General features: G+C 43.9%; 2 protein-coding genes across 8 annotated transcripts in view; one reads left to right on the forward strand and one right to left on the reverse strand.

Annotated features, from left to right (window-relative positions):
• DOCK8 (dedicator of cytokinesis 8) overlaps positions 1-19,102 on the reverse strand; it is a 163,011-nt gene extending 143,909 nt beyond the window's left edge. For 2 of the 4 annotated variants that reach the window (XM_014519464.2, XM_025202971.1), the window contains exon 1: positions 10,607-10,985. In XM_014519464.2, coding sequence (XP_014374950.2) covers positions 10,607-10,659 — 53 coding nt within the window. In that variant the 5' untranslated portion in view covers positions 10,660-10,985. Of the gene's footprint in view, positions 1-10,606; positions 10,986-18,984 lie in introns of those variants that run through there. The other 2 variants (XM_025202973.1, XM_025202972.1) reach the window with 2 other exon arrangements.
• Positions 18,905-22,640, forward strand: part of LOC102388255 (COBW domain-containing protein 1) — a 46,828-nt gene continuing 43,092 nt past the window's right edge. The window contains exons 1-2 of one of the 4 annotated variants that reach the window (XM_025202974.1): positions 18,908-19,139; positions 22,002-22,088. In XM_025202974.1, coding sequence (XP_025058759.1) covers positions 19,004-19,139; positions 22,002-22,088 — 223 coding nt within the window. In that variant the 5' untranslated portion in view covers positions 18,908-19,003. Of the gene's footprint in view, positions 19,140-22,001; positions 22,089-22,640 lie in introns of all 4 variants that reach the window. The other 3 variants (XM_006022613.3, XM_025202976.1, XM_025202975.1) reach the window with 3 other exon arrangements.

Here is a 22,640-nt window from a genome sequence, read left to right on the forward strand (position 1 = left end):
CACCCACCGGACTGTGTAGTCATCCAACTCACAGCCTCTTAACTTGTTCACCAGTATGGGGTGGGATACCGTATCAAAGGCCTTCCTGAAGTCTAAGTATACGACATCCACCCCTACTCCTGTGTCCAGGAGTTTTGTAACCTGGTCATAAAAAGAGACTAGATTAGTCAGGCATGATCTGCCTGCTACGAACCCGTGTTGGTTTCCCCTCAGCATAATTTGTCCTGCCGGGCTCTTGCAAAATGTGGCAAATTTTAGTGGCTACTGTCATCTTACCTAGAGTAATATTACTGTAAACCAATGGGCAGATTCACCACCAAGGAAGGTAACAATGGACCTCCAAGTCTACTCACCTCTTGACCACCTCTTGGCAAAACTGGCTAACTGTGGCCTCGACTTCACCACTATCCGCTGGCTGGGGAATTGACTCCGTGGTAGGACCCAGAGGGTGGTGGTTGACAGAAGTCAATTGTTTTGGTGCGCTGTGACCAGTGGGGTCCCTCAAGGCTCTGTCCTTGGACCTATACTATTTACCATCATCTTCATTAATGATGTAGACATTGGTGTCAAAAGCAGACTGGCCAAGTTCACCGATGACACCAAATTCTGGGGTAAAGCATCCACACCTGAGGACAAGGAGGGTGATCCAGGCTGACCTTGACAGGCTCAGGAAATGGGAGGACAAGAACCTGATAGTGTTTAACACCAAAAAATGCAAGGTTCTCCACCTTGGGAGGAAAAACCTGTAGCATGCTTATAGGCTTGGCAGTGCTACGCTAGTTAGCACTACAGACGAAAGGGACTTGGGGGTCATGATTAACCACAAAATGAACATGAGCCTTCAATGTGATGCTGTGGCTAGTAAAGCGAGCAAAACACTGGGTTGCACGCATAAATGCTTCTCAAGCAAATCCCAGGATGTCATTCTCCCATTGTACTCGGCCTTGGTGAGGCCACAGCTGGAGTACTGCATCCAGTTTTGGGCTCCACAATTTAAAAAGGATGTGGAGAAGCTTGAGAGAGTGCAGAGGAGAGCCACGCACATGATCAGAGGTCAGGAAAAGAGACCTAATGATGAGAGGCTGAGAGCCATGGGACTCTTCAGCCTGGAAAAGTGAAGGCTCACGGGTGATCTGGTGGCCACCTACAAAATTATCAGGGGTGCTCACCAGGATCTGGGGGAACACTTGTTCACCAGAGTGCCCCAAGGGATGACAAGGTCGAACGGTCACAAACTCCTCCATGACCATTTCAGGCTGGACAGAAGAAAGAACTTCTTTACTGTCCGAGCCCCCAAGGTTTGGAATAGACTGTCGCTGGAGATGGTTCAAGCACCCACTTTGAACACCTTCAAGAGACATTTGGATGTTTATCTTACTGGGATCCTATGACCCCAGCTGACTTCATGCCTCTGGGGCACAGGGCTGAACTCAATGATCCTCCGGGGTCCCTTCCAGCCCTAGTGTCTACGAAATCTATGAAGTATAAACTAAAGTACCTTATTAAAACTCAAACAGATACAAAATTCTTGACAACTTCCAGAGAAAACTGGAAGAGGGCATTCTGCTACCCTTTTCTTTTGTAGTGCCAGTCCAGAGCAACTGTATGCTAGTCAGCAAACTTTCTAAATCCTTGTACACTGGAACATAAGGAACATAAGCCTTCCTGAGCTTTAGTCCTTAAATATGAAAAGACCAAACCTAAATTTCTTCCATGGTATATCACTTTTCTAGTGAGCCTTTGGCTACCAAAGTCAGAATTTCAAGTCATATAAGCATATTATTGTCATGTGGCATAGCATTGTTCCCCTTGCAGTAGGAATAAGGATGTTGGATAGGTGGCTAACAAATCAAGCTTAAACACACTTTTCATTTGGTGTGACATGCTACATGAATGTAAACATACCTTGGCATAACAGGTTTTTATAAACAAAGTAGGAGTATGTTAACCTAGTTAACAATCAGAACAAAAACATCATTTTAAAATGGTTATGCAATATATTTGGAACCCATGCACAATGACAAGTCCTGACAAAATTTACAGTGTGCTTAAGTAGGATCAAAGAACGTTTAAGAGCAATGTATGTATGGAACCTCATTCTAATTTGCCTGGTCACTGAAAACACACTGGCAAAGGCAAATTCATTATCTCTAGGGTTGATGAAAAATAGCACAGCAAACTTTCCAAATGCCTATAAGGTTATCTTTAAAGCTATTTACATAGGATAGGATCCATCCCTAACTTCTTTTAATATTCCTGATTCCCTCCACAGTGAGATTCAGAGCTCAGTTATGCCTAGAAACTACACCTTAGCCTTGGAAAACACGAATGGTACAAAGATGTACTTTTCCAGAGGAAGCTACAGGGGTTGTTCTGCCCCAGGGAACAGAGAATGCAGATACTTACCACAGTGGGATGCCATTTATTTATTTACTCACTCACCTGCAATCAACTAGCAACTATAACTGTCACACATGGGCTAGGGCCAGAAATTACACATAAACCTATATAAGTGATTAGAAACTGGTTCAAATCTGTAACGCAGCAAAATTTCAGTGCACATAAACTGCTTTCAAAATGGCTGAAACCAGTTTAAGATAAACCTGGATGGATCAGATTTAACTGATTTAGGTTAAATCAGTTTATTGAACTTGTGTTTCAGATCCCTTCCAGATTCAAATTAACTCACAGTCCTGCAGCATCTCAGGATACTTTGCACCTCCCCCACAAATCCTCCTCTTGCAGGGTGGGTGGGCTAAACTTGGTCCAAGCTATCTGCTCCAGCTGAGCAAGGAGTCATGCTCCAGCAGCCCTCCTTTAGAGGGTTCAGCACCTCTAACAGTAAAAAGGTGGCACCCTTGTAAAAAGGTTCCATGTTTACCATGATAAAAGAAGGAAAGATGGATAGGAAAAAAGGGGGGGAAATATCTTTGCTTACAGAAATCTCAGTTAAAGAGGTGTCAAGAATCCTTATACCTGAATCAAAGCAAGGACAGTAGCATACTCAGCCTTTAAGAAACAGGATAGAAACCTATTCTACACCTTCTCCACATGTGGAATTCCAAGTAATTTTACATGGTGGAATTAAAGGACTGGCATCGTAATATTTAATGCTATGTAAGTCTAATGTTATATAAGTCTAAAGCCTTTTTAATGAATGAAACTACTGACAGAAAGAATGTTGCATATGGCATGTGAAAGTGACATTCATCCTATTTTATTCTTAATCTGTTATTAGTGGTTCACAATGCACGTGCCAAATACAAAAACACTTCTTATCCCAGAGATGTAGTATGTGAAAAGCAATGCTTCCACAATAACAGGCAACTTTAAATTATATTTTCATCATTACTACCAGCAAAGGAATAAGATCATAAAATGCAAAACCTATTTCTAAAATGGTTCATAATGATTTTGTAAGCCACCGTGTATCCTGTATATAAAGTATGGATTTCAAGTAAACTCACAGGTGTTATGGTTTGACTGCTTAAATCAATGATTTTCATTCAGGGTGCTTTGAGATCCTTTCAAGGATACCACAGCCTGCCACACAATGTTAGCACTGTTAGGAGCAAACATGATTCACAAGTTAGGCCCAGAGATTTCAAATAGAAATCCATAGTGTTAAAAACATTTTGACCTGTTGTGGGCTTTCTAAGTCCAGTGCAATGGTATAATTTCTCTCTTATTTTTCTCCTGTCAAAAAACAAACGAAAGCTAAGAGTGTATTGTGTAGACAAAATGGGGGCCCTAAATTGAATGGGTGGGTTTTTAAACCACTGCTTCAATTTAGGGCCCTTAAAATCTCCGTGTCATGCACACATCTTGCACTTACCTGCCTCTCTGGCGGCGGGGAGGGAAGGGTAGAGCTGCCAGCGGGTGGAGCGGACCCTAGGCTGTGGGCAGGGGGGAGGGGCTGGTGCTTCCCTCCACATCAGTGGTGGCCCCCCTAGGCAGCCCTCATCCACAGGCACCCAACTTGGGCGGTCCCGGGGGGCACCACAGCTGCGGAAGGGAGCACAGGGCCCCTGAACAGCTCATGCATGCAGGCAGGCTCGGGGGGGGTGGGGGCGGGGGAGGAAAACCAGTTTCACTGCTTTTCTTGGGCAAAGCCTGCCTTCCCAGGCTACTGCCAGGCTGCCTGCAGGGAACCTGCAGAGCCTCTGAGCTGCACAGAGGCCGATGCTTCATTCTGCAGTTGTAGGGGGACTCCTCCTCTTCGGAGGAGTTTTACTTTGCTGCACCCCAAGTCATTTAAGGCATATTACGCCAACGAATTTCCTACAGCAGCTGGAATTAACGTGCTATATGCCTCCGAGGCATGCAAACACTGACACCATTAAAACAGTGCAAAAGCATTTAGCCCACTGTCCCAGGGGCGCCGGAGTTACAGGAGAACCCCAGGCCAAAATAAAAGAAAGCCCCAACTTACCTCCTGCAGGGGCCGAAAGGTGTGGGGAAACACGTGCGGAGAAATCGCCCACGTGGTTCATCAGCCGTGCTCATATCCAGCTGGGGCTGGGCGACGTCACCTGGAGACGCCACCCGGCGGACACAAAAGGCAGCCCCAAGGGCACAGGAGGGAGGACGGTGAGCGGAGGCTCCACGGGGAAGCCCACGGCCTGAAAGGCGCAGCTGCTGCGTCAGGCAGTCCGGGAAGACAGGGGTGGAGCCAGCAGAGGCACCAGCAGAGAAGCCGGCAGCAGATAAGTTGGCAGCGGAGCCGGCAAAGGCTCCAGCAGAGAACTTGGCAATGGAGCTGGCAGAGAAGCCGGCAGCAGGAGAGAAGCTGGCAGCGAAGCCGGCAAAGGCTCCCGCAGAGAAGCCGGCAGAGAAGCCAACTGGCAAGCTGGCAGAAGCCAGCAGGAAAGCTGATGAAGGGAGCAGCAGAGAGTGGGGAGAGCAGAGGTGGAGACAAATGCTGGGGAAGCCGGAGCATCTACGGGGAAGCCCGGAGAAGAGAGAGAGAGGGTGGGGCCGATGAGAACCCTAACTGGGATAGCCGCAGGGTGAGTGGCAAAAGACCCCAAGCGGGACTGGTTAACGAGTAAGGGAGCCTACAGACGGGCCCACAGCATCTCCCAGAAGAGTCAGTCGTGACCCATAAGACCCAGGTCAACCAGGACACCATCTCTGGAGTAGGGTCAAGCCTAAGAGAGAGATAGGAGCCCTGAGTGGGGCAAGCAACCAGGTTTGGGTACTGAGGCACCGGGAAAACACAGGGCCCGTAGACAGAGGGGTACTTTATATTCCTTTGGGGCCTCCTGTCCCGCCGGTCACATCTCTCCGGCAGTCACGGTGGTGGGGATCACACGGTGAGTCATGGTGTGGTTGGAATAGGGAGCTAGGGACAAGGGATAGACGAGTCTAGGACAAAAGGGCCTCAGAGTCTTCACACCTGAGCCGCGACCCAGGGTCACTGGGGACCCGTGGCTAGAGAGCCACGGGAGGCCAGGGTAGAAACTGAGAGGAACCAGGGATGCTAAAGGGCCAGAAGACCCGCGATTGAAGGTGGCGAGCGGCCGGGGGGTAGGGAAGGTCGGAGCCCCGTGAGTGCCCGCTGAGTGGCGTGACAAGCCTGGAGGCTTCCTTGAAGGGGACCCCCTCCACTGAGGATCCATCCAAAGTCATGGCAGGAAAGTTAAGGGACGTCAGCCGGGGTAGCCTTTGGGGTCCACTCGCAGGCCCGGGACAGACAAGATCAATAGCCCAGGCCAAGGCTACAAGAGAATGCCTGATAGAACAGAGGCGGGCACACCCACTTTAAAGTGTCGTGCACACATGCCCCTTGTTTCCTCTACACATGGTGTAAAAGCTCACATTTTTTGAGGGGTGCCTTGAGTCTAAAAAGGTTGAGAACCACTGGTTTAAATGAACAAACTAGATCCATAATCCTGCTAAATCTTAGTCACTTGAGTAATCCTCACTTATAAAACTGGTTCTGATGACTCCAATGAGACAACTCATGGGATCAAGGGTGTTCAAGACCAAGCACTTTTTTGGTCACAATCTACTCTCACATGTGCCTAGGATTTTCTAATTTGATTTAACAAACAGCAAAAGATCTTTTATCTTATCATTTATTATGCCAGGTTAATTAATGTAGAGCCTGGCTAAATGGTCACATGTAATATTAAGGGTATATTTGTAAATAGTTTATGAAAGATTAATAATTTTATGAACATATAACACGTTCTATATGGCTACAAACAAATCAATAAACAGTATTAGGATAATTAGAAGCCATGGTGTTAAGAAACAATTTGGTCTATAACAATCAGTAGCAATTTTTTTAAACTTATCCTAGTTTATGTGACTTTCAAATTATATTTTATAAAATACAATTTACATATAAAACTTGACTAGTAAGATACAGTTGTAGTACAATTCTGAAAAGCAGACAATCTTTTTGGACTTTATTTAACTGAATTGTCAAGACAAATATGTAAAACAATTAAATAAATAGCTTGGCCCAAACAGTGGACGTTCTAGAAATTATAATTCAGATATAATTGGTATCTAGCCCATACCGATACAATAAATGGCTTAATGAAGTGCAGTGCACAAGGTCCATACAAGCACGGTAAGTCACACTGAACAGAAATCAGGTGTTAATGGTATAAATATAGTGGAGTTTAAATACTATGGGAAATAGTATGATTTTTTGCAGCCAAATGCTGGCCATATGGAGGCATTCCCAAATATTTTTGCTGGAAATTATCTAAAGCACTTTATAAAAAATAATTCTTAAAAATAGCATAAGAAAGGGTAATTATGTTTTGGCAGTTGTGATCTTGATAAACAAGTTGAGGGAGGACCACAGAAGCAAATGGTAAAAATAGATTGTGATATGTAAATATTGGTGGTGGGCAGAGATAGTCAAGGGTAAGATTTCTATCTAGTGAGAAAGTAAATGGACAGTTATAAGCTGTGTGGTTCACATGACTGATGGATACATTGCATGGGGTAGGCTGGATGGTACTGCTGCTTTGGATGGTTGTACATGTTGCAATATCTCTATGAAAGTGCTCTTAATTGTATACTTTTTGTGGCCAAAACTTTGGACAGGTGCATTTTGGCACAGGTTTTCTTTTCAGACCAAAATCAAAATAAATAAATATTACTGGTTGTACAATAGAAGATTCTAATATTATAAAAGCCTAAGTGTGTCTGTCTGTCTGTCCGTCCGTAATGCTTTATTCGCACTCTGATTGGCTGACAGAAACAGCCAATCAGAGTGCTCCAAGCGTGGGGGAGTGCCGCCATGACTCTGAAGCCGAGCCGAGGACTGGACAGAGGGTGGAGGAGCAAAGGCCCCAGCTTCCCCACCTCGCTCCCTGCAAGCGGCAGAACGGTGGTAGCATGGAGCGTTAGGTGGCGGCACTCCATCCCAGCCCCTTCCCACCCCATCATTCTTGACGGGCAATTGGCTTGTAAAATAGAAAAGTTCAGTAACTAAATTAAACTACTAAAAATAGAAACATTTCTTCTGTGAATGTTGTTTTCACAAACACTGCAGACAACATAAAGTCACTTTAAGATATGTCATAGCATTCTCAGGTACTAGGTGTTATAACAAAACTTTTGGTAATATGTTGTCTCTCTCTCTTTCACGCACATTCAGAAAATTAGTGTCTTTGTTGCTTTTGCATATAAATAGAGTTCAAAAAACATCTAGTTGCAGATTCTATCCAGACTTTTTATGATCTAAAAGATAATATATATTGTATTCAACAGAGGTAATCTAGTGTAACATACTCCATGCTTGATTTGGCCATCCTTGCATACCCAGTATTTCCAAAGAATGCAAACACAGGCTGTACATATCATTCAGAGAATTTTATGTAGGCGATTTTCTGCTAAGATTCAACTTTGGCTCTCCCATTCTTTTGTTAGTTTTACACATAGAGACAACTGAACTTTTAGTTCTCGCATTTAAGTTTTATTTAAAAAATAATTTATGAAGTTATAGCTGAATTGGATTTTTTCCCATGATTATTTTACTTACTACTGTTTTTATTTGTATTACACTAGCACCTAGCCATCCTCATTAAATCAGGAGTCCACCAGTCTGGGCAGAATGCAGATATATGGTAAGAAACAGTTGCTGTCCTGAAAAGCTGCAATCTAAGGCTCTGTTCCTTTAAACACTTTATGTGCATGAGTAGCCCCCTGAAAAATCAAAAGGGGCAACTCAAATAAGCACATGTACACACATGCTTAAGCCTTTGCAGAATCACGCAAGACAGGAAGCAACAGTCTGATGTAAGAAACAAAAGAGAGAGGAGAGGGGGCGGTAAGATCAGAGTAATAGTGACAGGAAGGCACATTTATAGAGATATGCACAACTTGCAAGGCAAAGGGCATTTTGAGAACTGAAAAAAAATGTAAGCTGCTTTAAATAAACATGGCATTTGTAATTAACTTATTATTTCCCGGTAGTATTTGCAACCCAAATGTTTTTGCCCACAGCTAAGAAATTAAAATCACTTTCAACTGACACATGCAGCTTCACTGTCAAAATTGAGTGCAAAAAGCAAATGCTGAATGAAGCAAAATACTCAAACTAGAGGAAGAGTGAAAAGTAAAATGAAAAGATAGTTACTTTTAATGATCAACAAGGCTATTTGCAGGTAAAGAACTGTTTTAACATGACAGTCACAGGGTGGTTAGCCTCTGTGGTATTTTAAATGACTACAGCTATCTCTACCCCATGATCTAATCAGCACAGCAGAAAAGATCACCTAGTCCTCATAAAACTCAGCAAAAAGCTCAGCTGAGTTGTAGATAAAGGAAAGAATCTTTTTTATGTGCAACTCTTAAGAGGAAGGGACTGCAGAATTAAATTTAGTAGAAGATACTAGCTCAGGGAGAAAGGATATGATGTAAATGTTTAAAGAACTTAGTTTTGAAGAAAGAGGAACAGAATTCTGTGGCTGGAGAATGCAACAGTTGGTTTGGATGCATATGCTGGTAAAAGAGTCTTCTGATTTACAAATACTTCAGTCTTAGAGGTCCCTTTAAAAATAAGTTAATGTTACAGCTGTGTATGAAATCTACCTTTCCTCAAATTATATAGCCAAATGCAAATTAGTCATTAGGATTATGTGTATGAATAAGGTAAACAGGGTTTGGCCTGTTCAGTAGTAATCCACAGCTTTTGAAGTAGAAGACATAATTTCTGCTAGCAAATAGGTATGCTTTAAAAAAAATAAAGGAGGAGGAAAATAGTATCTCTCAGCTCTGTAAAACAAAACTATTCCTGGATGATGCTAGCAAAACAAATATAAGCATTATTAAATTATAATCACAGGGCATGATGGATGACTTATTTAAATATTAGATTTACTGCACAAGCATTCAGTATTGACACTGTGATCTTTAAGAAAGAGAAGCTGTAATGTCATCAGGACAATCAATGTTCCTATTACAGTCTATAGGAAGTTGAAAAGAGAAATACAGCATCTGAAAAACTCTCAATATGACACCTCAATGTTCTGAATAGTATATTCTTCCAGCAACTTTAAATGAATACCTAAGGCTTGGGTAAATAAAATGGTATTTTATCATGGGAAAAACATGATAGGGAAGAGTTAATTTTATCCTTAATACCTCTAAACTCCATCTCTTCCAGACTATAGAGGAGGTGTTTTTTTCTTCTCTGGTACTGCTCATTATCAAGCGTTACCCTATTTTTCATTTTGTTGCATGTTGTCAACCACAGCTTATTCTGTTTTATAAATCAACCTGGAATTGCAGCCTTCAGAGGTAGTCTGCTAACCGTACTTCCTTTTACCTAACAGCATCTAAATAAATGCGTTGTCGGTTTCTCAATCCTACCGGAAAGCACATACCAATTGAATAATCTGTGCTTTTATGGGAAAAGGCCCCAATTTAAGCTCTACTAGAAGGCAATGTTACCAGTAAAAAGGGTGTCTTGTTACCACTTAATTATAATTCTTTCCGTTTAAATAGGGACAATTTTAAAGAAGTGTTTTGGGGGTTTATTATTTTAAATGGTACAGTCATTTTAAAGATTAAAAAAGCAAAAAAGTAGAGAAGGAAGGTAATGGGCGTCATGTCACTGCTAATCTTATATTGCAAAGGATATCTCTGTACGGTCAGATACCTTTATTCATGTTCACTGGGGGAGGGGAACCGTGTTCGTGACTAGAGAGCACCAGCCCAAGAGCTGCAGCATTTCCAAGCAAACCTGGGACTTGTTCTAACACAGGTTGGTAGCAACCAAGCATTTGCCAGGTCTTACCTGTCCAAAACGGAGACAAAGGTGCAAGCTGAGCAGAGCCCCAGCCCCAGCCCCCACGCATGATCTGAGCAGGCTTAAGCAGGGGGGAGAGGAGGGGGCCAACTTCCTGGGGGGGGGGGCATTAAATCAACCAGGTTGGATCTAGCCAGGGCTAGCGCTGTGCCAAGGGGAGGAGAAACGAAGCCGGTGCCCGGAGCAGCAGAGACCGGAGCTGGCCGGGCAAGAGCAGAATGAGGGCGAGACGCACGTGCGTCCAGCTCCCCCCGTCTCTCCCAGGGGCTGTGCTGGGCGCAGGTCCCTCCGCCCGCAATCGGCAGCGACCTGCCCCCTCAGTCTTACCTGTTGATTTTCAGGGCAAACGCCCTCCTGTCCGCCGCGGGCAACGTGGCCATCCCTGCCCGCGCCCCTGGGCTCTGCGGCTGGGGGGGGCTGCCCGGGGAGCGCAGCTCATGTCCGGGGCTCAAGACACCCGGGCTCGGCTGTCAGCGCTTCGTAGAAACTTCCGCATTTCACCTTCCTCAATGAAACCGAGCGAGGGGGAGGGCTCTCCCCTGCCCGCCGGCGCCCACAGCATCCCTGCCTGCCGGCTGCAGCTGTTTGCAGCTGGAATTCCACGCGCCTTCGCTCCTTGCACCCGCCCGGGCTCATCGCCACTGGCACGCACAGGAGGAGCCTGGGCCCCATGGTCCTGTGCCGGGAGAGATCAGGGTTTGCACCCCCGGCCAGCTGCCGCCCTTCCTGGCTTCTTGCATAACCCCTATTTCCCAGCCCCGGAACTCGGATGAATCTTCTCAGCAGGTGCCTCCCTTTTGGGCACTGACTTCCAGCGGGTCCCGGCAAGAGCAAGGCAAGGGGGGGCCTCCCAGCGAGGACTTGGATACGAGCCATGAAGAGGCTTCAGGGTTTCGGCACAAAAAGCCGAATCCTTTCTTAGAGCCTATATCTGGGCGCATGGGCAGATCTAGGATTTTGAACAGTGGGGTGCAGATGGGGTGGGACATCATCACACCTAACACATTTTTCTCCAGGTAAAAAGAAATAGGCTTCACTAATAAACAGGGGCCTAGGGCTATATTCCTCCATTTAAGATTGAAGGGGGGAAAGAAAGCTTTATTGGAATGTACATTCATTTGCTATATCATCTATTGTATATATTAAACTACAACATGCTTGGCAAAAATAACCCTAAAATGTTGTTTCATTAGTCCTAAAGTCATTATAGTCAAATGTAGGTCTCTCTTTCAGATTCATGAAACAAAATCAAGCTTCCTTGAGCATTTGGGCGGTGCCTCCAGTGCTTCACTGAAAGTGATTTTCACACCTGAGCTAATGTTCACTGAAGTTCATATATCCACACCCAAGTTAATGTTTTTAGCTAGTGTTTAAAAAAAAAGTGCCAGGCTGTATTACTAGGATCAGCTAACAGACAGCAGCAGTGTAGAAGTAAGGATAGCTGGAGCAGGGAAACCATTAAAGAACATTTAAAAGGAAAAAACGTGTCCTGTGAAATTAAGAGTTTAGAAGGAATCAAGCAAATTCTGATGAACCATGAAGTCAATTGACTCACTGGCTCCTGCCTGACTAGAAATGCTGCTGCCCCTGCTGGGCAGTTGGCTTTAAACTTTAGATGGACCAGGAATCAAAGGGGTACAAGTGCACCAGTGCACCTCTTCTGAATCCACCCTGTCTCAGAGTGTGGTACAAGCTGCTGTATGTACCTTGTCTTGTAAAACTGTAACATGTAGGGGATACAACTAGATCAACAAGGGAGAAAATGAAACCTGGTCCTGAAGGAAAGTTTCCGTTGGAGAGTTGGAGCCAGTAATCCACAGACACAAATGGTACCAAGGAAAACATTTTGCTGCTTTCAGTGTCTCATTTTCCACTGGCCAAGCCAGTTCTTTATCTAAAATAGTAAAAGTATGCTGTTGATAAATATGCTATTCATCCGGTACCTAATCCAAAATACTTGTGTGTAATAGAAGGGTAAACAGGTAGGGTATAGTTACACCTTAGAGACCATTGCTGTTCAAGCTTTTGGCCCCAAGCACTGGGTGAGTGGCATGAGGCTAGTCAGTGGGCCAAATCCTTTGTTGAATAGGCACATGGGGTTGGGACCTGCATGCCCATATTGTGCCCCATACCACCTTGGCATGGCTCTGTGGGGCTTGACCTGAAATGCAGGACCATGCTATCTGACCCACTGGGCTCCTTGTGGGTCCAGAAATTTGGCACAGAGTAGCAACTAACTTTGCCACCACTCTCCTGCCACCAAATGTTCAGATTTGTGGGAACCTGGGTAGGCCAAATGAGACAGCTCTGCAAGCCAAGTCTGGCCTACGGGCTGGGGGTTGACCACCGCTGTTATAGACTAACTAAAGATGCCTAAGAGATGCATAAAGGATAACAGTGGCAGATATCCGTAGGCCAGGCATGGACATTATACTTTTACTGGTGTAAGTGATTGGAAACTGGTTTATATACCTATAACAGAACAGAAGTTCAGCACACAAAACCAGTCTATACAGGTAACAGAACAGAAGTGTGACGCACACAAACTGGCTTTAAAAATGGCAGAACCTGATCTAAGATTTGCGCCCTGCTCCCCCTCCTCCCTCACCCCCCAAGGGAAAATGTGTTCTGTTAAATACTGAATTAAACTTACAGATAACTGTGTAACTTGAATCAATTCCACATTGGGCATTTTGAATGTCTTTACCTAGCCACACTGCACTAGCTACCCCTGTGCTATAACAGCCAATGTTGCTTGTTGTAAAGTGGTAAGTGGTGTTACTATTTTCATCCTTGTACTTCCTCCTTGCTAACCTACATGTGGAGTTTCTTTAGCTCAGCAGTTTTTAACTGCTCTTTTTCTTAAAATTATTATTAATATTTTCCTGCTATTTTTACAATTCCTGCTATTTATATATTTGTTTTAAAATATTCTTTATTGATGCTTTCTTTTCCCTTTCTTGTGCAGGCTACATGGCAGGTGCAGATTTAAGGATTAAAAGAAGTGAGGTGTTTGCTTAAAATTTATATTTTTCATATCACACATGACTACTTAGATACTACAGACAGATGCTAGTGAATCAAGGCAGATCCAGGTTTAGGTCCCCCAACTTAGAAAACCTCCCATTAAATCTGCTTGATACACTTGCACACAATCAAAAATCTCACCTGTCTAGCTCCTGTAGATTACAGTAGGATTTCTTGTGAAGTATGGTGCCACTTGATATAAAGATGACAGAATTTGTGTTTTTGATCTAAAGGTAATAAGTCATTAAATTAAAAATGTAATAAATAGTGTAAATTTACTTTAATAAAAATATTAATTTTATTATTAAAAATAATACAGTAAAGTACTATGAGGTAGTCAACCACCAGATCATGGTTTCACATGTGGCTTTTTAAAAGTGCATGCTATATGCCTGAGGGGAAACACAGAGCAGCTGAGGGATTGAACCAAAATTTGAAATAAATTTTTCAACGGTAATGGAAATAAATCTAGGTACATCATAAACAGAACACAGGTTTTCTTCAGCATCAGTGAGACCTGAGGAGCTGATATGAAAAATAAATAAGGAAAGGAAAAATAATTTATAAAGAACAGAACGGATATTGATTGGAAACCAGTTGCATCACTAGGAATATATGAAACTAGTTTGTGGGATTTTTTTTGTCTTAAATGTTTTACTTTCCCTCCTTCCCACAAGATACGGGTGGTAAATTTGCTTACTCATTGGTAATCTCTCCAAGGGATTTTCTCCTTTCTCAGGGCCACCAAGCATAGATTGTCCAAGCATATGCCACCAAGCATAGCATTATGATTCTGTAGGTCTGTCCTTCACAATCAATCAACTATGAATGTAAGAGAGGTTGGAAACTGTTGGGCCTCACTCCTTACCATCTTTACCTATTGTGTGCATCAAGGTAAAATATTGTCCCTGGTAATCTGCATTTAAAGCTATTCCAGTATATGATGTAATTATAACTAGTTGGCAGTATAGTCACAGAGAAATTTAAACTCATATTTACAATGTCCAGGTAAGCTTCTGACATATATGTACAACCTGTTTGATCCGCTGTCGCATTCTTCTTAAAATACCACAAACTCTGTTCACCTTTAGATGGAAAGCACCAGAATCAGGACTGACTGACTTATTTTCTATATTGTCATTAAAGGCCAGTTGCAGGCCAGGGAAGAAATTTTATTGTAGTACAGTTCCTTTTGCCCAAATTGGGTTGCAGTCTCTGGTTTGTTGAGTTTACTTTGTGTTCATTATAAAGGGTGTAGCACAGGATTTTCCTATGCCCAGTTCTCCACTGATACAGAGTTACTGGAATAACTTGAATCTGTTTTTCTGCAGATTCAAACTTGTACCAGAGCTGAACAGCTATGAATAAGTAAACTACATGAGCGTGGTAGAGAATCTGGCCATTAGTATTCTTCCAAATTTCTGCAGAACCTTCTGTGATGTGGTACACATTTTTTAAATACAAATTAAATACCAGTTCCTGTTCAAAACAGCTCAGAGTCTAAGAACAGACTGACAAACAAACACAGTAAAAGGGAAGGGAAGCTGCAACAGGTCATTCCCTACTTGTTCCCTAGATTGACTATTTGGAGCAAGTTGTGCTATTTTATGCTTTAGAAATGTTTTTGAATTTTCCCTTTTCTTCTTTGCAAGACCCACAGAGGGAATCAATCCTTGCTGTACGTCCTTTTACTAAAACTCATTTTAAAGCTTTGGGGTTTTTGAGGTGGGGTATGCTGTGTCTTTTTCTTTGATGTATTACTTTCTCCACAAGAATAGCTTCATCTGCTGTCAGAGCTACAAACACGGGGTGGGAAATAAAGAGCTGTTGAACCAAGTTAAACAAGTATAAGGCCTCTACAGTCCTTGTCTGTCCAATGGAGAAACTGCATATCTCAAGGAATGAGCAAGATGACTACTGCACCTGCATCAAATTATCTATACAATTTATAAACACACACATCATTTTGCAGACAATGGGCGAGTGTCTATTTTGCTGTTTGCAATATTCAAAAATACTTTCCTTGCATCAGCTGCTCCACCACACTTTGGTTGTAGTTGCATTCAGGAAATTTACCACAACAATATAACTGCTTTTAAGAGATCGTAGCACCCATGGAGACAGAGAAGTAAAAGACAGACAGACCTGCTTTTAAGAGCCTTATGTAGAGCAGTCCTCCCACTCAAAAGAAAAAAAAAATAATTTGCATTTTTGTATTTTAATTGTCCCCAGTGCATTCAATGCCTTAAGGCCTTGTCATGTCCCTTGGAAATCAAATCAAGCACTAAAGCAAGCAGTTAAAAAGTGCCAACAAGAAAGCAAATGGCAGCCTGGTATAAGATATTGCATCAAAAACAGACTAAGGAACTACCATCAAATAATATGTAACTGCTTCTGGATGCCATCTGGCGGTTTCTGACATAATGACAAGCATTTTCAGATGCCTTCCCCCACCTCCCGCCGGCAACCTCCCTTTTTACCACAGTGTCACAGAAAGGAGGGTATTATCGCTTAACTAGTGACATCCCTGCAAAGGATCAGTTTCTGCATACAAATTATTGAGCTGTTAATGCGGGAGATAATGTCATAATAGTCTGTCATTAAACATGCTTTTGTGATGGGGAGGGGTGATAGAGCAATGCTCATGTCCTAAGTAATATCTGTTGTTGTAGGAAGGCTTTAGATTCATACTTATTGAGTGTGTCTACAAGTATGCTTTAATACACAGTAGACTATTTTCCTGTGCATTAAAGCATCATGTAAAAAACTACGACATTACACTAACGCACAGGAAAATAGTCTACTGTGTATTAAGCATCACTAAAAGAGTATGCAAATGCACTACTGCTTATTAGCACAGCCTGATTCGCATTAGTTTAGTACCTCATATTGGAGGGCACTTTTACATGTACAAAAAGGAGTGGTAGGGGGGCCGGGTTAATTGGAGTGGCTCTGGGAGCATCTCATGTATCAGCGTCCCTGCACTTAAAAATGGCGGCAGGGGTGGTTGAACTAAAGCTCATTCAAGGAGTTTTACAAGTGCCTCTGCTGTCATTTTTAAGTGTGGGGGTGCTGATTAATTGTGTCTGCTCCGATGAATCAAGTCTGCTCCAATGCACTGGAATTCTAGCATGTTGGAGCATTCTTGGTGCTCCTGTATAGGTGCCCAGAGGTACTAAATTTAATGCGCATTAGAAAAGGTGCATTAGTGCATGTGTAGACGTGCCCACTGAGGAGTTAAGGTCTGATATCGTTCCCACTGAAGTCAGTAAGAGCATTGCCAATAAATTTAGTATACATTAGACTATTTAATTTTGTAGTTTCAAATACTTATCTGATTTCCTGAACATGAATTTGTCCCAAGTATAGTAAGATTCATGTTCTGCTTTGTCTTGTGGTCCACCTTACAAAAAACACCTAATATCTGAGAAGTTTTGTGATTTATTTTTTTTACACACTTATAATGTACAAAAAGACAGAAAAAAATGTAATGGCTGGTATAACTGCATATCCTCTTATTTAATGCAAGTACATGCAAAAAACATGGTCAAATTCTGCTACCCTTTATACTGACATCAGTCCAAATCAACTCCAAGAAAGGCAATAGACTTATTCATAACTTACATACATTTAACAGAAAATAAGTTAGCCCATGAATGTCAGATATAAATATTTTTTTAGTGTTTACCCCAGTCACTGGGAGCATTAAAATAAGCAAAGAATAGCAAAGAAATATACTTAAAAGTCCATGTGAAACTTAAAACAGTTGTTTAATTGCATTTCTGTGCAACTGAAGCTACAGAAAAGGAACAGAGATAATTTTGCAACCTTCTGATTTCCTTCCCTGTTCTAGTTTTTATGTAGACATTACAGATGTCTGACAACCAGCAACACTTCTAAAAAATTGCACACATATTGCCAACAATGAAGAGAAGAGAATGGATAATGGCATATGTAAAACTGTCATTATCTGCTACTTTTTAAAAAGAATACAAAAACTATGTCTTTGGACTTCTTCACAATAAGCAGAAAGTGAGCAGAGGAAATATGATATTAAAAATAATTTGTTCCCTACCCAGTGGCCCAAAAAGGTCAATCCTACAAGTAAGGATCTTATTAGATCACTTGAGTGTCATGTGTTTCTTTTTCATTGTTGACTAAAAATAATACTTGTATATATAAGCCCCCTTGCTGAGGCATTTAAAACCCTGCAGCCTAACAGCATAAGAAGGTAGTAATAGCATAATAAAAAGGAATCTCATAAAAATCTTACATCTCCATGTGTGCATATGTGAGATCATTTACATCATGCCCAAAATGCATGATTAGTTGCTGTTTTGCAAAGATACAGGCTTGCTTGATCTTCTACTGAGCTCTAGGCTAGCAGACCAATTTGCCTGTTAAGGATCCCACTGAAGATGCAGGACTTACATACCCAGAAGCTTAGTTTTTCCTATGCCCCAATATTGCAAACACTTATGCACTTGACTTTACACTGGAGTAATCTCACTGAAGTCACTGCTACTCTTCACATCTATAAAGAACAACATGCTCAAGTTTTGCTTGATCAAGCCCTTCATTTCTCTCTCCTGTTTTACGTACTGTTTTGCGTTCTTCTTTCAATTGGTTTCATTAGGGTCAGTTTCATTTTCTGAAGGATAACTTTTTTATTTAAATAAACTCCAGACCCAAGCAACGTACATGTTATTTCCAGTAGTGTCCACACACTGTGCTAAGTGCTTTCCAAACAGAACGCATGAAATAACCTCACTCTGAAACTCACATCAGGTGCATCTACAGTCATGAATGCACCATAATTACAACGCATTAAGTTTAGTACCTCTAACACGGCACATTGTTTTGTACCTGTAATAACAGGTACAGAATTTAATGTGCCATAATCAGTACTCCTGCGCATCACTGCAAACGAACACTTTTGGTGTGACAATGTGAATTAGACTAAAGTGCATTAGTGCAGGTGAACACTTTTGGTGTGATGATTAATGCCTATTGGACATCAGTGCAGCTGGCAAAAGCCTTTTCTTCTGCTGCAAAGGCCTCAGAAGGATCAGGACAGGACAGAATGTTTTGTACACCGTGAACTCCTATGTGAACTCTCTGGGTTTGTCTCGTTCCTCAGGGCCGCACTAACCTTGCAACCCACTGCACCCCGGCAGGATTTCGGGGCCCCTGGCTGGGAGGCGCTGGTGTGGGACAGGGCTGCAGGTGCAACGGGAACAAAAGCCACCAAGGACACTTGTTTTGTTCTCTCTGAGCTTCCTTGTACACCTATCACCCACGTGATGTTGCATCCTGACGTAAAAAGGAACTTAACGTCACGGAGCTTAAAAACTCCCTTTGTAAAAGAAACACCCCCACCACCCCGCAAACTGGACTGCGCATGCGCACCGCCCGCCCGCTCCCTTCCTCCACCCAGGCCAGCGGGAGGTGTGGTTAGGCGCGGAAAACTGCGCACGCACTACACATCCCAGCGAGGCGGGGGCAGTTCAAAGGATCAGCCTCCTTAACCCTTGGCGCGCTAGCAGGAGCGAATGTAGGCACAGCCGGCGGCGCGCCCAAGTGACGTCATAGCCTGGCGTCCGCGTGACGCTCGCCGAGAGGGGGCGGGGTTTCGGGAACGCGTGCGCGGAGTGTAGCTGTGGCGACGCCTGCCCCACCTCTCCAGCGGTCGTCGCCATGGAGGACGAGGACTGTCCCGAGCTGGTCCCCATCGCGGTGCGAACGCCGGGCGGGGCCGGGGGAGGAGGGGACCGGAGCCCCTCGCCCGGCCTCGGCGCCAGGATCCCGGTCACCGTCATCACCGGTTACCTAGGTAACGGGGGAGGGGCGCGGGGCCTCTGGGCTGCGCGAGGAGGGGGCGTTAAGCGTCACTACGACGGGGAGCCAATGAGCTTTCGCCCTCGCGCGGGGACGTTTAAAGCCCCCTGCCCACGTACCGTAATGACCCCGGGGGGCGCGGACTGCCCACGTACCGTAACAAGTGACTCTTGGAGCGGAGCGCGCTGCATATTACACTTGCTAGCCTCCCTCCCCCCCACGCAGGTTTAGTGCCCATATTGTGCCTGTGTTGGTGCCGCTCACTGATGTTGCTGGGGGCTGCGCAGCAGGAGTGGGCAGCCTGTGTGCCTTTCAGTTGGGTCACTTGTTGCTTCTGGGTACTGAGGACTGTGGGGCAGCTTCCCCGAGCCCGGGAGCTGCCTTCCCAGTGGTTGCTGTGTCAGGACAAAAATGAGCTGCAGTGCCATGCAGATGCATCCGTTCAAATCTCCCTCTTAGGCCAGTGCTGTCCATTTTCTGTCAGAAGCAGCAAGGGGAAGCTTGAAGTTCTGATGCCACTTAATGTCATAAACCAGAGGTTGGCAGCATTTTGGGCACAGTGACAAAAGCACCTGCAACCTTGACTTGGAAGATGTTGGAGTGCCAGGGGTGGAGGGTGGGGAGCCGCAAGGGGCCTGATCCTTGTGGCACCACAGCCCAGGCTCCTTCTGTGCCATCCATCTTGATGCATGAGTGCCAAGCAAAATGCCTTTGTGTGCAACTCCCTGGCACCCATGTTGGGGTTGCCTACCCCTGTCATAAACCCTCTTCTTGTGCCCAAGGGCTTGCAAAATCGTTTTGGGTCATGGCCTGTTTAGCTTAATGGACCTCTCCACTGACCCATGGGTGTCCTTCCCTCTGGACAGGCATGTTTTTCCCAGACTTTTGATACCTGGGGCACACTTTTTAATCCAAAAAAAAAAAAAAAAAAAAAAAAAATTGGTGGCATGCTTCACTCTTGCACTTGAAAAAGCATGTGTGCACGTGTCTGTGCGTGCGTGTGCATGTCTGTGTGCATGCATGTGTGTGCATGCTCACGTGTGTGCAAGCATATATACATGTACATATGTATATACATAAATTACTTAAACTGTGTTACCCAACCTTTTGGCCCCCTCAGACTGGATTGGTCTAGGGGGGGCATGCAAGGCTGTGTGTGTGTGTAATGTATTAGATATATGTGATATGTATATACATATATATGCATATAATATATATGCGATACGTCTATGCATCTAATTGTGCGGGCCGGGCGTGAGCCGGGCCCTTTTTTGTGCTCTCCGCGGGCTGTGGCCAGCAGCCCGGGCACGCGGGGTCGGAGAGAGGGCGCGCGTCAAGCTAGAATTAGGCACAGACTCATAGCAGTAGATTTAAAGATTGTTTACTTACACCGGAGATGGTTGCGGTGCAGGCTGGAAAACTTGCTTGAGTTGCGGTTATAGACAAAAACAACACGAACGATCACGTGGAGTTTGCTAGGCTCCACGGAAACAGAGCTCCGGATGCCCTGGACAAGCGTGCCACCGAAATAGAAACTTCGTAGATACGTCTTATTAAATTGTCGCTCGAAGATGGGAAGAGGTGGGCGATGGATCAGGTCGCCAAGCTCCTCTGAATCTCACACAGGGGTCTTTATTTCCCTGCCGTGTACCCAGAGTCCTCACGAGATGAATGTGGAGTCCTCTTTGGCTTGGGCGGAAACCGCTCAAGCCTCTTATACGGCTAGCAGGCCAATCGTTAGCCGCCACGTGGGAATAATTTAGAACTAGCCAATAGCGGGACACAAATTTGCATGCGGGTGGCGGGAACTCCTTTGCACCGTGCATTTCTCTTGCAACTTGAGCAATGCACCCTGCAAAGGAAGCTACAAATTGGCGGGAAACTCTTCCTTGCACTGGGGTTCTCCTCTGCAGCAGAAAACTACCGTGCAACGAAGCTGTAATTTGGCGGGGATAATTCTAGTGCCGAAGCACACACAAAATCATACCTTTGGGTTATGACACTAATATATATGTGTATATATTATAAGTGACTGGCACTGAAGTTTTCTTTGAAAGAGGCTGATTTTTCATATTGCAAAAACAGTTGAAATGCAGCCCTGTTGATTTATCAGTGGGGGAAATAAAAAAGAAATTGCCATTGAGAGACCACCTAATGTGAAAGGGAGCTGGTGCATTTCTTTAAAAAGTTCAGTTTTGTGGAAGAAACTGAGCAAGTTCCTGAAGACTTTTGCGGGGATACAGTAGTTGTCTCTGGGGCTCTTTTCAAGTATTTTAGTATGGGGATGTTAAACATAGGGCTCGCAAAACCAGTCTATCAGGTCCTCTGGTAGTCGAGGAGGCTACAGAAAGTTGCGAGGGGTGTAGCTCACCACAGAATTTGGGGTCCCTGGACTCTGATGGACATGGCTATTGGTGGCAAGTCCCCATAATTGTGCTGCTGCCCAAATGTGGACCTATGTTACTGCCTGAACACAGCCCTGCTCTGCTGTCCAGCCCTGTACTGCTGCCCACATGCAGCTCCTGGACCTGTATTGCCACCCAAACTTGGACCCACTGCTGCTGGCCTGGTGGATCCAGCCCAGGAGGATCCTCTGCGGTCTGGATTTGGCCTGGGATCAGGGGTGAGTTTGACACCCCTGCTTTAGTGAAAGTGGAGGAGGGTAATTGAATTCAAAGGTATAAAAATTAAAAGTCATGTTTCAGGAGAGTTCAGCCCAGAGACTGAATACTAGCAGCTACTCAACTACTCAGTAATGTTTAAAAAGCACATCTCAGGAATGTGACCCTATCCTTGCATTCCAGAATTAATTTTACTCCTTATTTTGATATAACAGAAACTTGTACTGTTTTTGTAGGTGCTGGGAAGACGACTCTTCTTAATTATATTTTGACAGAGCAGCACAACAAAAGAATAGCAGTTATTCTAAATGAATTTGGGGAAGGTATGTGAAACTACAGAAATGTTGCATACAATCCAAAAATGTAAATATATAAATACTTCTCATGTTAGATACAGTACATTTTGAAAAGCAATATTTGGTGAAAATAAACCACACTATGATTGGCAAATAGATGATATATGGTCTTTATTTGAGAGCCTTAGTTTGGGGGTGTGATGTAAGTAGTGGTTGCAGTTCCTCACCTGTGTCAAATGACAAGTAAAAAAAAAAATGACATACATTTGGGCTGTGAGAGATCCTTTTTGTTTGATAGAAGGCTAATTAACTTTATTATGCCATGTTAAATATAAACGTGGGAGTGCTCAGAACCAAACTAAACAAGACTAAACTAAACAGAGGTATGTGTGCATCAATAAATAAAGCTTCCCTAGTCACAAAAAAAGTCTGATGTGAACATTTGTTTGTTTTGTGACCGACTATGTAACTGTTGAAGCTGCACAATGAGATTTCCTGGTTTGGGACAACTTAGCATTCATTTTAAATGTAGCTGCTTGCCCTGCTCTGTTTCTGCATGGCTGTTGTTCGTGGAGAAGC

This window comes from Alligator sinensis, unplaced genomic scaffold (genome assembly GCF_000455745.1).
Source record: "Alligator sinensis unplaced genomic scaffold, ASM45574v1 scaffold308_1, whole genome shotgun sequence".
In the NCBI taxonomy this organism is placed as follows: domain Eukaryota; kingdom Metazoa; phylum Chordata; order Crocodylia; family Alligatoridae; genus Alligator; species Alligator sinensis.